At 38.5% G+C, this 16,640-nt stretch overlaps 1 protein-coding gene across 1 annotated transcript in view; it reads right to left on the bottom strand.

Annotated features, from left to right (window-relative positions):
• The window catches only part of ERC1 (ELKS/RAB6-interacting/CAST family member 1), a 277,653-nt gene that overhangs the window by 94,904 nt on the left and 166,109 nt on the right, over positions 1-16,640 (bottom strand). The window contains 6 exon segments of the mRNA XM_030447002.1: positions 1,689-1,849; positions 13,892-13,906; positions 13,908-13,934; positions 13,936-13,974; positions 13,976-14,017; positions 14,019-14,027. Of these exon segments, the coding sequence (XP_030302862.1) occupies positions 1,689-1,849; positions 13,892-13,906; positions 13,908-13,934; positions 13,936-13,974; positions 13,976-14,017; positions 14,019-14,027 (293 nt within the window).

Raw genomic sequence — 16,640 nt, 5'->3', positions numbered from 1 at the left:
AATTACTGGTATTTTTGAGTGGAAATAGCAGGAAACATTTTAACATTAGAAGCTTTTAGCAAAACTAGAAAACAGATGGCAAGACTGCTTTTTATAAAAGGCATAGACTGGGAAAGTAGGGCAAAAAACAATATAGTGGAGTTTCTGTACATAAATACAAGATATTTAACTGACTGGGAGCCCTCAGTAGAGACTTGTTTGCAGCAGAGCTTCATGGTGAGGGTGAGTTTTGAAGTTTTGATGCCTTTGGCAGCTTTGTAAAACTTTAAGACAGACCAGCTATGACTAAAACATGCTCAGCTTGTTAACTATACAAGCGTAATGTTTTTTCCATCTTTCTCTCCATGTGCTGACAGCATTACCATTCTCTCCAGTGTTTGTCTTCCTTCTGAGGTACAATGGATCTACCAGTTTATGCAGTTCCTGATACTACATTTCAGTACAACTTTCCAACAATAACTTACACAGCTAAGAGAGGTCATCATTTAAAAGAAGGGAGCAGTTTTATTAAAGGCTCTAGAGCTACAAAATTCCAAATACATTTCAGGATAAACTGCACACTTCGTGTATATTTTAACAAGAAGGTTTGGCAGAGCAGTTTGGCCGAAGAAAAGTACTGCCAAGTGATTGGATATGGGATATATCTCCAGTTGCTTTGGATTCCCACATCACCTAAAGAACTATTCTTCCCATCCCCCAATACACCAACTCTTAAGGCAGTCAAATTTATAGCTCAATAAAATTTTTTATTAAAAATAAAAAGTGCCTCTTTTAAGAAGTGTAGTCCTCCAATGTCCTTCTGCCAGGACTAGATCAGACTGTTGTAGCTGAATATGGAGCTGGGGAGGTTTGGACCACTTTACGCAGAAGTCCTAAGTTAGAGTTTCAAGATCTAAGCCACCTCTCTTTCCATTTTGTAACAGCTGTTTTTCTAGCCTTTCACTAACAAAAGAAAAAAAAAAACCTTGCCTAGAAAAGTTAAATAAATAAATAATGGCTCGCAAAACCACACTGAAGGAACCACTGCTGATCCTGCCAATAAAAATGTTCCTTCTCTTCAGGGCTGGCTAAACAACTAAAAGTGTTGCTAATGAACTGCTGGCAGCACTATCCATCACCACACTAAATGAATTCATGTCTCCCTAAACTATGGATAACCATTTGTCTCTGATACACAGTCAGAAATTAGGAAGTATTTAAGCCTTAGAAGTTTAATTCCTCACTCCTACCCACCTTCTCAAAGATCAGTTTTATTTGGGCCTCCTTATGTATAGATCACAAAGAGAAGTCTGACTGATAATTTCAAACTCTGTTCTAGTGCTAATGAGTCATTGACATGAGTATGAAAAACCCCTCAACAGATCAGACAACTGCCTGATGTTATGTTTCTCTCTTTCCTTCTTTGTCATTTGCTACACTGACTTGTGTCTTACCTTAAAGTGTATTATAGGCTAGTCAAAGCAAGATGGCACATTCCTAAGATAAACAAAATAACTGAGTCCAAATAATTGTTTAGGAAGAAGTCAGAAGTGGTCAGAAGTGACTTCTGAAGGCTTGACTGATTACATAGATAGTTGCCACCTATAGAGACATATTCATACAGCGATTGCCCTAAGAATACCAGGGATCTGAGGAGAATTCAGAGATATCAATAAAACATGTCTACAAATAAAGGAAAAACCACTTACTTCATCTCCAGGACTTCTTCCAAATGTTTCCTTCTTTCAGCTCGTAGGTTGGTCAAATGAGTTTCCTTCTCAGCCAAGGACTGTTGTGTTGAGGACAATTTTGCTTTCATTGACTCTAGCTCCTGCTTAACCTTCTCCATGGCCATCATCATCTCTTCTACCTAAAACATTTTTGAGGAAAACAGGGAGACAGAAAATCAGTGTAATGCTATCAACTGGAACTTACTAAGGGTCATAACTAAGGCAAAGCACAAAGGTTACCAGTGTATACACACTGCATAACACTTCTGTAGACTGGAACTATCATCTGGTGCTGTGGACAGGATGCCTACACTTGACTGAAGTAGCCCTAAGCCTGTGAATTAACATCGTCTGGTCACTGGAACATTACCATTGCAAGACCAAATTACAACTCTTCAACTCTTCAGTATTTATGTTTCAGAAAATGTACCACAAGGAAAAAAGGATGGCCTAAATATGTTAAAATTCGCCTATAAAGTGCTAGGTATTAAATGGAATGTATCAATAATATACCAAAAGTATAAAAAAATTACTCTGTAAGTGATGCTGAAAGAAAGCTCCAAATCCACTTTAAGAACAAAGGTAATGTTTCCAAAAAAGGAGAGAACTGGATTCCCCTGTGAGACGTTAAGTAAGACTACTTCTCTCCAAACTTTGGCTGAATGATGCTTATAGGCATGTTTTGTGATTTAGCAGCATGAAAGACATTCAAAGATTTGCTGATGGTAGACAGGTAGAGCAGAATAATGTTGATATCTCTGGCAAATAGGAAAGGTTCTGAATTAATGCAATTTAAGTTCCAGCACAGATGTTACATAAACGAACATTATAACATTTTATTTTGAACTTGAAGCAGGTTCTGTCTCAGCTAGAATTTATCACTAATTGACATGCAAATCCACAATAAATGCTCAAATGTACCTACATGTTACATACAAACCCCTCTAGGTATTCTATTAATAATTTTATAATGCTCAATGGCACACATTCTTTTTTGCTGACTTCTTCCACACAGTTTTTTTTCTTTCTATCACAATCAAGTGTTCATAAACAATTTTGTAATGTACTTCAAATGGGAGTAACTCAGATGCTACTGTTGCACATAATCAAACATTTGCATAGATTTAGTAGTACAACACAGCATTGCATTGCATTTATATCCCTGCATAACGATGAAATTGTGCTCCATCCTGGAGCTGAATTACTGAAATTAAATTAAGGTCAGTATGTACTTACACCTTTTTACAAAGAGAGCTGGGAGCATCATTTGCTATAAAGGTGCTGAAGGATGACAGGAATGGAACATACCAATCCTTGATTTAATAAATTTAGTGCCCCTAAAGGCAGAACTAATGTCTCAGGACAAGTGCAGATAAGAAGATTGGTTTTCATCCTCAATCAGTGACAGTGTGAGAAACACTGCAGTTCAGAATTAGCAGATTTATGAAACACATTGTGCAGTACTCACTGCAGAAATCCTATCTACTTCCACTCAATGCAGCTGACAATAAGCATTCTTCTTCTGCACAGAAAATGAAGAAGCAATTTTATATTCAATTATCAAAACTATTCAACATGTACATGCAATAATCCATCCAGTAATCAAAAGACTGGAGCAGAATTTCAGTGACACATAGTCCAAATGGGCCAGCATGCATATAACAACCAAACTTTTCCTGTCTTACTGTTTAGTGAATCACTGAATATGGAACGTCAGGTTGGAAGGAACCTCAAGGATCATCTGGTCCAACCCTTCTAATATTATTGTTCATGTGAGATGTCTTAGCACCCTGTCGAGCTGAGACTTTCTAAAGTGGGGGAATTCACCACTTGCCCTGGGAGACCATTCAACGTCTGACTGGCCTCATAGTGAAAATTTTTCTTGTATTCAAATGGAATCTCCCCAGGAGCAACTTGTGCCCATCACCCCTTGTCCTATCCATGTGATTCCTTGTAGATAGGGAGTCTCCATCTTCTTTGTAGCTGCCCATTAAGTACTGGAACATTGTAATAAGGTTTCCCCTAAGCCTTCTCTTCCCAAGGCTGAACAGACCCAGTTTTCTGCCTTGTATGGCAGGTGCTCCAGTCCTCTGACCATCCTCATGGCTCTTCTCTGGACCCTCTCCAGCCTGTCCACATCCTTTTTGTACATCAGAGACCAAAACTGAACACAGTACTCCAGATGGGGTCAAGGAAGTGCTGAGTAGAGCAGGATGATGACTTCTTTGTCTCTGCTGGTGATGCCCTTCTTGATGCAACCTGTTGGCTTTCTTCGCTGCTGCAACACAGTTCGCTCATGTTGAGCTTGTTGCCCTCCAAGACCCCCAGGTCCCTTTCCACAAGGCAGCTCTCTAGCCACGTGGATCCCAGTATGAACTGCACTCCTGGGTTATGTGTTCCCAGGTGCAAGACCTTACACTTCTCTACACGGAACTTCATAAAATTCCTGTTAGGCCCTCCCAGACTAAGTGATCCTGGGGGTGGCTCTCCCTTCTGGGTGTCAGCTCTCCACTCCATCTTGGTATCATCAATGGACTTCACCAGGGTGCCCTTTGCATAGTGGGCAAAACAAGATCAGAAACTGAATTTTTAAAAACAAAGAGAAACTCCATAAAGTAAATAGAGAAAATAACAGGAAAGAATGCAATGAAAAAACTGCAGAAAATGAATAGAAAAACCACTATTAGGATATGATAATAGATGCCTGAAATAGATGCCTACAAGAGAAAACAACAATGTGCTGGGGAAATGAAGCTATAGTATAGTGTATCAGCTTCTAAGATTTGAGTTCTTTTCCTTGAGTGGATCAGAATTACCTACATAAACATTTTCCTTCCATCTCAGAAGAATAAGAGGTAGGCCAAATAGAAAACTCTGCTTAAAACAGAAAACAACCTCAAATAAAGAATAAACAAGCCCCCAGTCAACAGCAGCTATCAAAACTGTTTGTGTCAATCTGTCATTTGCCAAGAAAAACAATCTTTGAAGAACATCTTTTCCATAATCAGGTTTGAAGATTTCTGACATCCTTCATTTCATTCCCAGTCATCAAGATTTGTGATGCTAACATGTGCTTGATGCAGATCTGTAGCATAACAACTCCATGCTGTTAATAAGACATGACAAGGTTAGAGGCAGATATGTAGGCCAGGGCTCCTAGGGCTGGGTGGAAAGATCCAATTCTGCAGGAGCAGCTTGCAGCAGTAGTTACTGAAAGTACTTAAATATTTTTCTCTTTGCTCCATTCAGTCATTCTTTTAATTGTAAGGTTACATTCTGCATTTTTGCAGGTTAAAAGAAAATTGGCCCTAATTATGCATTAGAATGGCTGGGATTGCAGGTGGCTCTTAAACTGTGCCAACAACTTAGTTCAATTAACTGCCATTACTTTCCACCTCCAGCAAGTACTATTTGTCCATGTGACTTACTAAAGACAAAATTCACCAAAATACTGATGACTATATTCACAATAAAGACTTCAGAGTTCAGATTCATCAGGTTATAGGTATTCCATTGAAGCATTTCAATTAAATTTCTGCAAAACCAAACATTTTATTTGGCAGCTTGTGAATCTTACTGTAGACCTGCCTGTATGTGTTCTAGTAAGCAGTCTGGTGGGAAATGATAGAGACAATATTCACGAGAAGTAAATTGCTGGCACAGCTTATCTAATTTAGCCTATACAAAAAGATTCTGATGTACCCCTGATTTTTTTTTCCTTGAGAGCAGCTAATTATATAATAAATTAAAAAATACTTGCCAAGAACAAGAGTTCTTGGCATGCTTGAGACTTTTTTCAGATGCCACCCTGCTGACTTTTCAATTCAACTGCAGGTAAGCTTGTGCCCTGGCAGTTTTAAGTAGAAAGTTCCCATTTCAGGTGCTGTAAAGAGTGCATCCTGCTGCTCTCTTCTCTCTGCTGAAATTACAGTACGGATAACAGAGCAGATCTTTGACCATCTCCAACTCATCTGTGATTAAATTCTCTGAAAGGCCTCCATATATTCTGAGCAGGATGGATATATAGAGAACTTAAATAGAGACTACTTTTTCTGTTGTTTTCAGGCCTTAAGTGACCTGGGCAGGTAACAGTTTATCTTTAAGTACGAACATGAAGCTGAATGAAGCTACTATTACAGAAGAGAGTTCCCAAGGGATGGAACAAACTATGTGAAAAAGGGGCAAACTGCAAATCCGATCAGTATGGGAATCACAGTAATGGAAAAGGAAAGGTCATCATTCACATTCCTCTTAGAAAGTTTTGAAAGCAAGGTGGAGAGAAACTGCAGTAAAACAGAAGAATATTTATCTACCATGTCAATGGCATCCTGCAACAGAACAGAAGGAATTATATAATATCAAACAAAACCTAAATATTTTTCAGGAGGCTGTTGTGTCATCTTAATCAGCCCTGCTCCTATGAACTCTACATTTTGGTACTCAGATGCAAGTGTCATAAGCAGAAAACAGGCTGTTGCACAGACATTCAGACACCACATTATCTTCAAGTTAAATGGTGCTTCCGATGAAATTTCTGCGTGTTGGGCAATGTGAAGACAGGGACTTGACAGAGGTTGGTCAAAATCCCCAGAAGTATTAATAATACAGTAAATATTAAGAAAGGGACTGCGATATGAAAAGTACTAATGAGGCTGTGAACTTTACAACCTCTGTACTAGCTCATTGGATCAGGGTAGGCAGGCTTGAAGTCCCACTTGTTACGAGAGAACTCATGCATTGCCTCAAAATTTCTGAGACACAGCAGATGTTTCTTCCTTTGCAGAAAGAAGGCGGCCTACATCAACTTATGCAGCAGCTATTGGCCAACTCTTAAAATCTGAGCCCAAAAACTTCAGTACCAGTGTCAATCCAGACAGGATTCCTAAACACCTTGGTGAATTTTAAACTACAATGCAGGGGGCAGCTATGCTTTTCAGCAGTCTCAGGCCACTGGTCATGCTTCTTTTTATGCAGCTCAGATCATGATTGGTTTTCTGCATTGTGTGGTACATTTTGCCAGCTCACAATAGAATTTTTCATCCACTGCTACCCCCAAATTTTTTCTGTAGGGCTGCTCCCAATCCATTCGTTCTCCAGTCTGTACTGGATACTGGGAATTGCCTCAACCAGGCTGTAGGACCTTTCATTTCATCCTGTTGAACTTCATGACGTTTTTCACTGATGCAGCTAAAGTTTCAATTGCCCAGATGGCCCCAAGTATCTGTTAGTCTTTCTATTTTCCCTTCCTCGACTTTTTGTTTCTTTTGATCAAGCACAAAAGGACTACAAATCAGTCCATAATTAAAGACTTCAAAGGGCATGACAAAGGGACTTGACTACTGCACTACAAACTCTACTGCTACACTGGAAAGACTGTACTTTAGACGCCAGTGACACATGGAAAACTTATAGTTTAATGTTTAATTACAATGCCTGAAAACAGACACATTTTAATGTTTCTGATTTAAGGAAAGACACAGTGGGCTACAGGATAGCTGCTTATATTCATTATTGTGTCTCAAAAGTTCCAGACAGAATAAAAAATGATGACATTTTAGAGAAAAAAAGATACAAATACCAACATGTACAATTAATTTTCCATGAGCATTGTATAAATCAATCAATAGAGATCTTATTTTCAATACCACCTCAGTGGCCTAAGTTCATATTTAAAATTATTTTGCTTTCTGAACATAGACCTTTCTTGAATAAACAAGAAATGAGAATTAAAGACAAAATGTACCAGAAATCTGTACTTATGCCCAGAATGAATTAGGCCAGAAAAACAAAAAGTTCTTGCAATTACAAGTCAGTAGTAAGAATACTACTAGGACTAAAAAAATAAATCAACATTTCTCATTAAAGTGCAACTTTCTCAGACAATTCTTTCCTTTCTTAAAGCTCTTGAGTTTTTTAAACTATTTTTCATTTCACTATGTACACTACTGAAATGATAAAGGGACTGCAAATTTCTGCACTATCTGTTACTCAGTTGAGCTGATTAGATTGCAGGACAGAGGGAAAGAAAAAGAAATATACAAGAAAAGAAAACACAAAGACAAGAGTTCTGGCTTCATGCAAACTTGTTTGGATCCCAGAGATTTCCCAGAACAGATTGAGACATCGGAAAAAGCACAGGCCAGACTTGGGACTTAAGTATGTAATTTTAACTGCCTCAAGTAACCATATTACAGGAGAAAGCACTGAGTCTGACATAACTTGGATTGCCAGCAACCAGATGGTTTGCTTAAATCACAAGCTAATAAACCTTTAAAAAAGTAAGAGGGAAATGAATTATGTTTCATCATTGCCCCATTTTCGCTTAAAGCAGTAGGGTGGCTTTAGGTACTCTTAAAAGATTATATCCAAGACATTTAACTAAATTCTTGGCTATTCTGAATTTAAGGAACAACTTTTCAAATTCTTATAGTAATTGGGAAGTTGTTAGGCATAGCTTTTTGAGAGCTAAAAATATCAGAAGAAAATGAGAGAATTAAGCAAGCAGTACTCAAAAGAAATCCCTCTCCCCCTAATAAATTAAAACTTAATTTCTGGTTTGAAGATAAGGACATCCCTTAACTAAGACAACCAGTTGAAAGCTCTGCACACTGACAGTTAGAGGGTGTAAAGCTGAATGACTCTACCCCACCACACAGACTGGAGCTCTGGACTCAATTCAAGCTCTCTTACCACACCACAGTGCATGAGCTGCAATATGCTGCAGGTGGATAGAGGAAATGCATCATGGCTTCTGGCTTCTCTACCTATGGCAGTGTGACCCACTGCTATTCCCTCTGAAGACATTTTCATTCTTGTAATTGGGACACTGTTAAGGATATCACTAAGCTGAACCCCTATTCCAGTTCCAACCCCACTACATGGGCAGGGATACTCCCACATAGACCAGGTTGTTCCAAGCCTCATCCAGCCTGGCCTTGAACACTTCCAGAGATGGGGCAGCCACAACTTCTCTGGGCCACCTTTACCACTACCCTAACAGTAAAGAATTTATTTCTGATTTCTGAAGTCTTTGTGCCTTTAGTTTCTAGATTGTTAGGGATTTGTACATTCACCATCCCTAATAATACAGAGTGGTTTTGTGGCTTAACAGAACTGCTGCCACTGTCCCATTCTTACATTATCAACTGGAAAAAAGGAGAGGAGGCAGGGAGAGAACAAAAGAGTATGGTCTGAATAGCTGCAGCATACTGTAGTTGAATGCAAATGTTCTTATCCTTGTGGAAATGAGATCCTTAGACAGCTGATTTCTCCTTTTTTCCATGAGCTGGTCTCTTAAAAAAAGACTTTGATAATAGAAAAAGCATTAGAGGATGCTCCTGAGTTAACGCTGTGTCCTTCCTTACTGCCTGCACCGGTGGCTCTGGGCAATGAGGACCATTAATAATACTAGACTGACTGGGTGAGATCTGACATTGCTATGTTGCTCCTGCAAAACCCACAGAAACAGAAATACAGGAGCCTTGGTCAAGCAGAATGCTACTTTTGTATCAATCAAGAGTACTTTTTGCTCATACTCCATGAGCACGGAGTTCTTGCATGAAGGAGGAGGAATAAAAATTCACAGATGTTTGGAAAAAACTCCTGAGCCACCAGAGCTCAGGACTCAGTAAGTCACAGCTGTGTCCTGTCAGGATGTTTGGAGGTAACCTTGTCAGTTGTATCTCCTAAACAAGGGCCACAAGCCATATAAATAAGCAATGGCCTTCCCCTGGGACAAGAGCTCTCGGGAAGGAAGCAGTCACCATCTCTGCTTAACACATACAACGTATTTTGAGTCTGGTCTGAATAAACCAGTGAAGAACTGAATTCTTATTTCTATTGAGGACAGAGACCTGTTGTAGTCTCTGTATCTGAAGACTGTAACAAGTAACAAATTTTATTTCTGCCTAGAATTTATTTCCTCAACCGGAACCATTACCCAATGCAGTGTTCTCACTATGCTTCTTTACTCTTGTAGCCATACCAAAGGAAGCTGTCCCGCTTTATTTCATACGGATCTACAGTCTTAGGAAACTATCTTGGGTTTGTCTTCCATGGGTAGCAATGAATCTCTCCAGTCTCTTAGGAACACAGCAGCTGTCACTGCTTCAAGGAATAACACACAATCTTGCAAAACCCTGTATTTTGATCACCATTCAAAAATCTCATATAGAGGCAGAGAGACTAGAATTCAGCATATTCAGCACATTCTGCACACATTAATTAGGCACAATTTGTTATGTCCAACAAAATCTCTTGATTTATGGTTAATTCCATGATACTCCAGCCACAACTTTATACGTGGACATCTTCAAATAGCCTTTCTTAGGGTACACTTACTCTGTGATTGCTGCTAAGGTTAGCGCGAGAAACTGGGCCAAAGGAAGCCTTCAGCTCAGAATATCTGCCTGAGGATTTCAGAGGGCTTTTATGAGCCTTCTGTAGATTGTGCTGATTTCCATTTTGCTTCATTTTAGACAGTTTCAGGTTAACTAGGATATGTCACCATGCCAGACAGTTCAGACATAACTTATTCAAAGAAAGTATTTAATGTTGTGCAGCACAGCACAGGTTGTCAATTTATATAGCATAGCTTGATTCTCCAAAGAGAAAAATTCTGGGGTGATGTATTAACTCACTCCAAGTAGTGAAAAAATGGTATGCTAATTCCACATACAATTTTAGCACTCTTTTCCCAAAAGACATTAAGGATCATGAACAGAAATAAATGAAGCACACATTAATTATGTGAGAGCACAGGCATTGCCACAAGACGGTTGAACATGCGGCTAACTGAAGAAGTAGAGTCCCATTGGCAGCTCAGGAAAGTTTCCACCTCTGGTAAAACTTCTGGAAGTAAATCTTTAGCATTGTATTTAAGAGAAAGCAAACAGCAGAACCTTGCTTCAGTAACTAGAAAGTAATCCCATCGTACCAAGCCAACCGAACTCAGGATGAAATTCAGTGAAGGGTTTGAAGGAATATGATGGCAAGGCAACAGCACAGCTGGAAGCTTCTGTGTAAGAAATTTTCAAAAAGAAGAGGCATTCCTCAATTTTATGAACTTTAAATCTGCCACTTTACCATTCCAAGTGAAAAAAGCACAAGGCTAGCCTTAAACAAATATTAACAAATATTAACACAAGTAGTTGCTAAGGTCCTTACAGTCCCAAGCAAGAATTAATGTAAGCAAATCTGCATGATTTTCTCCTTCAAATGAGACCTCGAGGTGACTCAAGACTGCTTTTCTCTTGAACAACAACACATAATACTATCTAGAGGTAGGTACTTTGTAAAATGATGTAATAGAGAGCTGCCAAGGTAAAGCATTGTTTAAAATGCTGTGGAGAAATCTTGCCATATATAGGTTGTGTATCAACACAGATAATCTGCTGCCTAAATTAATACACACCACCAGGAAATTTTCAAACACTGCATTAAGGAAAGCAAGATTTTAATCTGAAACAGTTATTTGAGAACCATGAGATCCCCAGTACCTTCATGGATGCTGTTATTCAAATCTGAGGCCTATAAAATAGCAGGAAACCATACACCATGAGATGATGGAGGGTAGGATTACACAACACAGAGCTACAAAATCAACACTACATATTGGGGTAGAGGTACACACAAATGAGATGTCCTCATACCTTGAACCACTTAAAGCCAAAATGGTTGATCTCATGCACTGATTCATTAAACAGCTTCCAGACAGGCAGTGAATTGGCAGTATGGTAGAAAACAAGTAAACAGAAGAGAGGAAGAAAAAGCATGCAGTTAAAAGCAAATTATAATCAGTTTGGACAAACATTAACATTTTAATATCACACATATCATCCATACCTGGTCTAAAGAATGATCCAAATGTAAAAATCAAATGATTTGCCACTAAGATCGTAAACATTGCTTTGCATTTTTAAAACTCTGAAGTTATCTAAGACTGTCTTTCACAATTATACAAAGAACTTTCCTTAGAACATAATATATCAAAGAGGGCATTCTTTTAAAGCAATTTAATATGAAATGAAAAGCATTTGAAGGAAAGTCTCCTTCTTACCTTGGAAAAAACAGCTACTTGCCATCACTCTTTCTCTTGCCTGTATTTAATTCTACCAAAACAAAATCCTACTGTCAAAATGAGGCACAGCAACTTTCCAGTGCCTAACTGGAATAAGATACTCTGGTTGCTGTTCTTTCATGACATCTTGGTTGGTTATATTTTTAAAAACTAGACTTGTTCAGAGCTGGCAGGTTGTCTCTTCTGTTGTAGTATGACACTGCTGTCAGTCTTTGATGGGACAGATGGTAACTTTTCCCTTCTTTTGATCATAGAATCCTAGAATAATTTGGGTTGGGAAGGACCTCTTAGAGGTCATCTAGTCCAACTCCCCTGCAGAAAGCAGGACACCTCAACTAGATCATGTTGCTCAGAGCCTTGACAAGCGTCACATTAGCAAAAACAAATGGAGTCCCTGGGCAGGCGATCCTGCTGCTTCAACCCATCCTTCTTCCTCCTCCTGACTTCTGTACACACTACCAGATCCCAAATAATTTCTTTTTCATGACACCGTTGCCATCATATTCCACCAATCTTTACCCCAATCTTACTCCTCTTGGCTCTCTTTCTGTCCTCTCAATCTCTCTCACTGATTCTTATGGCTTATTGACTCTCAGGCTGCACACTTCCCTGCCTGGCCTCATCCCTCAGGTTGTACTCCACCTCTCTGCTTGCCAGCTATTTCCCTTTTCACCACGCTGGTGATCATCGGATCTCATTGTGTGCCTCTCATTGGCTGTGCTGTGATACTTTGAAAAGCCTCCTTACTATCAAACCTGAAATTTGTGCATATTCCAAAGCACTATCATCCTTCTCTGTTTCTTGTTTTAGGATGCCTAGTGTATAAATAAAACTTCATTTCTCTGGACAACAGCTCCTTGTTTCCCTATTGCAGACTTCTTGAAGAAATTAACATTATGACATCCTGGCATCAATCACACATACTACTCTATTTACTTTTTTGCATCTTGGCATAGAACCTGAAGATACATTTCCCTCTCAAGGATATCTGATCTTTGATGTGTTATTCACTACCTAGTTAACACTTCCATGTCATGCAGGTTTTTTTTAAAGGCTACAAGAAGTCTGGAAATAAGGCAATCTTGAAAGTCAACTCCCTAACATTGTCTAGGATCTTAGAACAGCCAGAATTATTGTCAATACATCTATCAGCAAACAGCTGAGTTTGACTCTAGCCTAAACTGAAACAGCTGTATTCTTCCGGAAACCTTGTATTATTACCAAGAGGTCTATATCCTTTTCATTAAAGTACCTGCATATAAGAATACATGTTGGAAAAACCTCTTAAAATGTTTACAGTAAAGTTGGTCAGAACATTTTCTATGTAAGTAACAAAGAGATTACACCATTGCAGTTCAATGGATCAAATGCCTTAATTTGCAAGTTATTGTCAAGTACGGAACAATGAAAAACACTCTCAAAAAAAGGTTTACAAAAAGCACGGTAAGAACATCAGGTTCAGCTTCTGCTTCAAAAGCTTTATCAAAGTCTTGTGGAATCTTATTCACTATTTATGGTATGTTTTCTTCAGGAGTACTTACATGAGTTAAAATCAGGCGTATATGATTCTTCAGGGTATCTCATCAGTGACACAGAATGAATAAATGCACAGAAGTTTTACATTTGTGGCTTCAAAAACACAAGTGTGTATTTCTGTGTGCATGGTTGCCTCAAGCCACGGGTTATGTCTCTTTATCCAGATGTTTTGCAAATGCAACAGGACTGTTGTCCATAAACACAGCTATGCTAATAAAAACCCATCGTTTTGAAATGCATTCAATGAACAAGACAGTGAACCTACGTATGCTTGCACTTAGGAAGATCGCTTGGACAGGCAAGACAGATCAGAAGTGTTACTACTTAATATTTTAAAGTTCAGGATTACCTTACCGTTCCTTTTAATGTCAGAAAACCTTTCCTATGAAATACAACTTAATCATGAAGGCTTTGGTAGACTTCATGAGTTCTGTTACCTCATGTTGGAACAGAGATAAAGGATCATCAAACAAAACCAGCTGTGTTTCACAGTAAAGTGGAGAAAGTAGTACTTACTGTCTGGTTACTTCCTAAGAGAACTATCAGTGACTTTATAAGATTGCAGGACCTGTTTCTCAGCATTTGATCCTGGCTGACTCCTCTTGTGCTAGGCACCATTTCCCGCTCTGCAGTTATCTGAACACTTTCTCTGGAGTGCCTCTTCCAATTCTTCAATCCGATCATCCTTTTTACGGTAGATTGTCCTGGAAAATGATGGGGAGACTAGGTGAAGATGACTTGTTTGGAACTAACAGCCTTTTTATCAACCAAGTTTTACGCCAAGCAAAAATGTGTTTCTCCCTCCCAAGGTGCAATTTGCAGGCACATTATCTTCACCCAAGGAAAGGACAGATGAAGTGATGCAAAGAGCAGGAAGAAGATTACAGGAAAGAGAAGGGAAAAGAAGCAAAGCAAGACCTCAAAGCAAGAGCGCTTGCCCTCTCTGTTGGACATAGCACAGTCCTGTCAGATATATAGCATGGATAAGCAAGGGTTGTTTGTAAATAAAGTTTAGTAGGCAGTTCCAAAGAAGCATAGAAGCCAGAATTTTTGGGAAGCTAGAAGGCTTACACATACACCAGCAGGTGTGATAAGAAGAGAAACACAGTGCCTGCAGTTTGGAATTTGCCATGTCCGGGTTAAGCAGGAGAAAAGGCAGGTATTAACCCAACAGAGCAGATTAAGTCTTCAAGGAAGTTTTCATCAAAAACTCTCTAGGAATTATGAACGTTCATCTGGGCTATTTTGGTGTCAGACATTCAAGTACCAAGGACTCCCTTTAAAAATATTCTTCGATTAAGAGCACCTTCACAGCTGCAGATTCAGATGTCCCACATATATTCCAAAGACCAATTGAAGAAACGTTGCTGCTCCTCAGAAAATACATTGCTTTATTGGTTTATATAACTGGCATAACTTAGAAGAATTATATTACAAAATTAATGGTATTGTTATTTGTAAAGGAAACCCTCCTTACTTTAATATTGATAGGAAATAAATTAGTAACTCCTGTTTCTTCTGTATTAGCTGGACCAAAAGGTGCAAAGCAGACTGTCCTGATAGATAGGTTTGTGATGAATGTTCTTAGAATCACGGGCTTAACAAATCCATCAGAAAAAAGTAATCTTGATGAAAGATTTTCTGCATTTTCTTGGTCTGCGGATTGGTCTGCAAGACCACAAGGGTTCAGATGAATATATTAAATACATTTAAGTTACCATATGGGTTTTTTAGCCACTTCAGCAGCAGAAGTAAGAAACAATGGTTTTAGCATTTTTGCCTTTTTGTCAGATTTACCACCTTGCTTCTGTCCCTATTGTATTAGGACTGACAATAGTTTACCATTGTTTCTCTTCAAAGTGTGTTCACATCATGATAAAGAATAAGGGGAAAGGAAAAGAGGTGACTAGTCTTTGGAAAACATTTTAACATAGCAGGATTCATAATGCCAAAATAAGTCACTGGGATTTAAGACTAAACCTGAGTTATTCCTTAATTCCTGCTTTCAAGGATTTGCGATATATCACCAAGGATACTTGTTGTAGGAACACCATTTTCTGGCAGTCTCAAATCTGCTACTATAATGAGTGTTCCAGCAGAGATGCAAAGCTTTTGTATCAGATCAGTGCAAGACTTCTGGCACCACTGCCCTTGTGCAGAAGAAAGGCTAGTATTAAACCACTAGCACAGGCAATGACATTTGTTAGGTTTTGCAGGCAGAGGAGCTTTCTGCTGACAGTTATGTTCTAAAGTGAATTCACAGAGAAAGTAATTGCTGATTTCTAAAGAAACAAATGGAGAGATCTTAGTTTCAAAAGCAGGAGCTGCAGAACATGTTTACATATATTTTGAATCTTTCTGAAACACTGATAATATCTTCCCAAGACTACTTCATTGTTCTGACAAGCCTAACCAAGGACTCATCAAAAAGATGAATAACAAGTAACTCAGCACAGAAACTATTAACTGTGCCAAACACGAGAAATATTTATATGCCTATCTGCATTACACAATAACTATTGACTGTACTTCTTGATATATCATTCATGGATAGCCAAGAAAGTGTGGAAGTGTAGCTCTCCATTTCAAAGAACAGAAGTGCGAACAGTTCATTTGAACACCTGTATGTAAACTGGAAACTCCTTTAAAATAATAATATTAAAATAATAACATTAAAATAATCTCCTTTAAAATTATAATGCAGAATAAAACATTCAAACACATAAGGAATGTCCACTGTTCATCCCAGACAAATATCCAAGGGGTGAATTCAACACTCCATTACCCTTGACATCATATAGTGCTCTACTCAGACAGGTGAACTCTTGAGGCACAGGAGGAAGAGAAATTGCTGGCAACAAATTACCTGCACTTAAAATGTGTGACTTTATCACATTACCTGCACTTGAAAAGTCTGCATTCATACATAATTACTCTCCTACAGTAATACACCAACTTTTTCATATAAGCCAAAATTGCAAATTAAAAAAAATCAAGTGATGACTTATAACCAACTTCCTAGAAATTATTATCTTTTAACTTTATCCTAATAATAACCTATCCAGCAAGGAGAGATCAGTTACAAGTTTTCACTTTCTGTCTCACATAAACCTAGTTTAAATGATGTGCAAGTTTGCTCTTGTAATGTTCCACAATGTGTAATGACCTTAAAAAACACACATGTGCCTGGCATGAGAAAGCAGTTGGTTGCTTAGCCAGATAGCACCTCCACTAATGCAGAATAGACTCAAGAGATTTAAATAATTATTTGTGTCTAGCTCTTTGACTTATGACTGATTGATTAGCATTTGAATTAT

This window comes from Calypte anna, chromosome 1, assembly GCF_003957555.1.
Source record: "Calypte anna isolate BGI_N300 chromosome 1, bCalAnn1_v1.p, whole genome shotgun sequence".
NCBI classification, from domain to species: domain Eukaryota; kingdom Metazoa; phylum Chordata; class Aves; order Apodiformes; family Trochilidae; genus Calypte; species Calypte anna.
The sequence above is the reverse complement of the archived record's forward strand: the minus strand, read 5'-3'. Positions and strand labels throughout refer to the sequence as shown.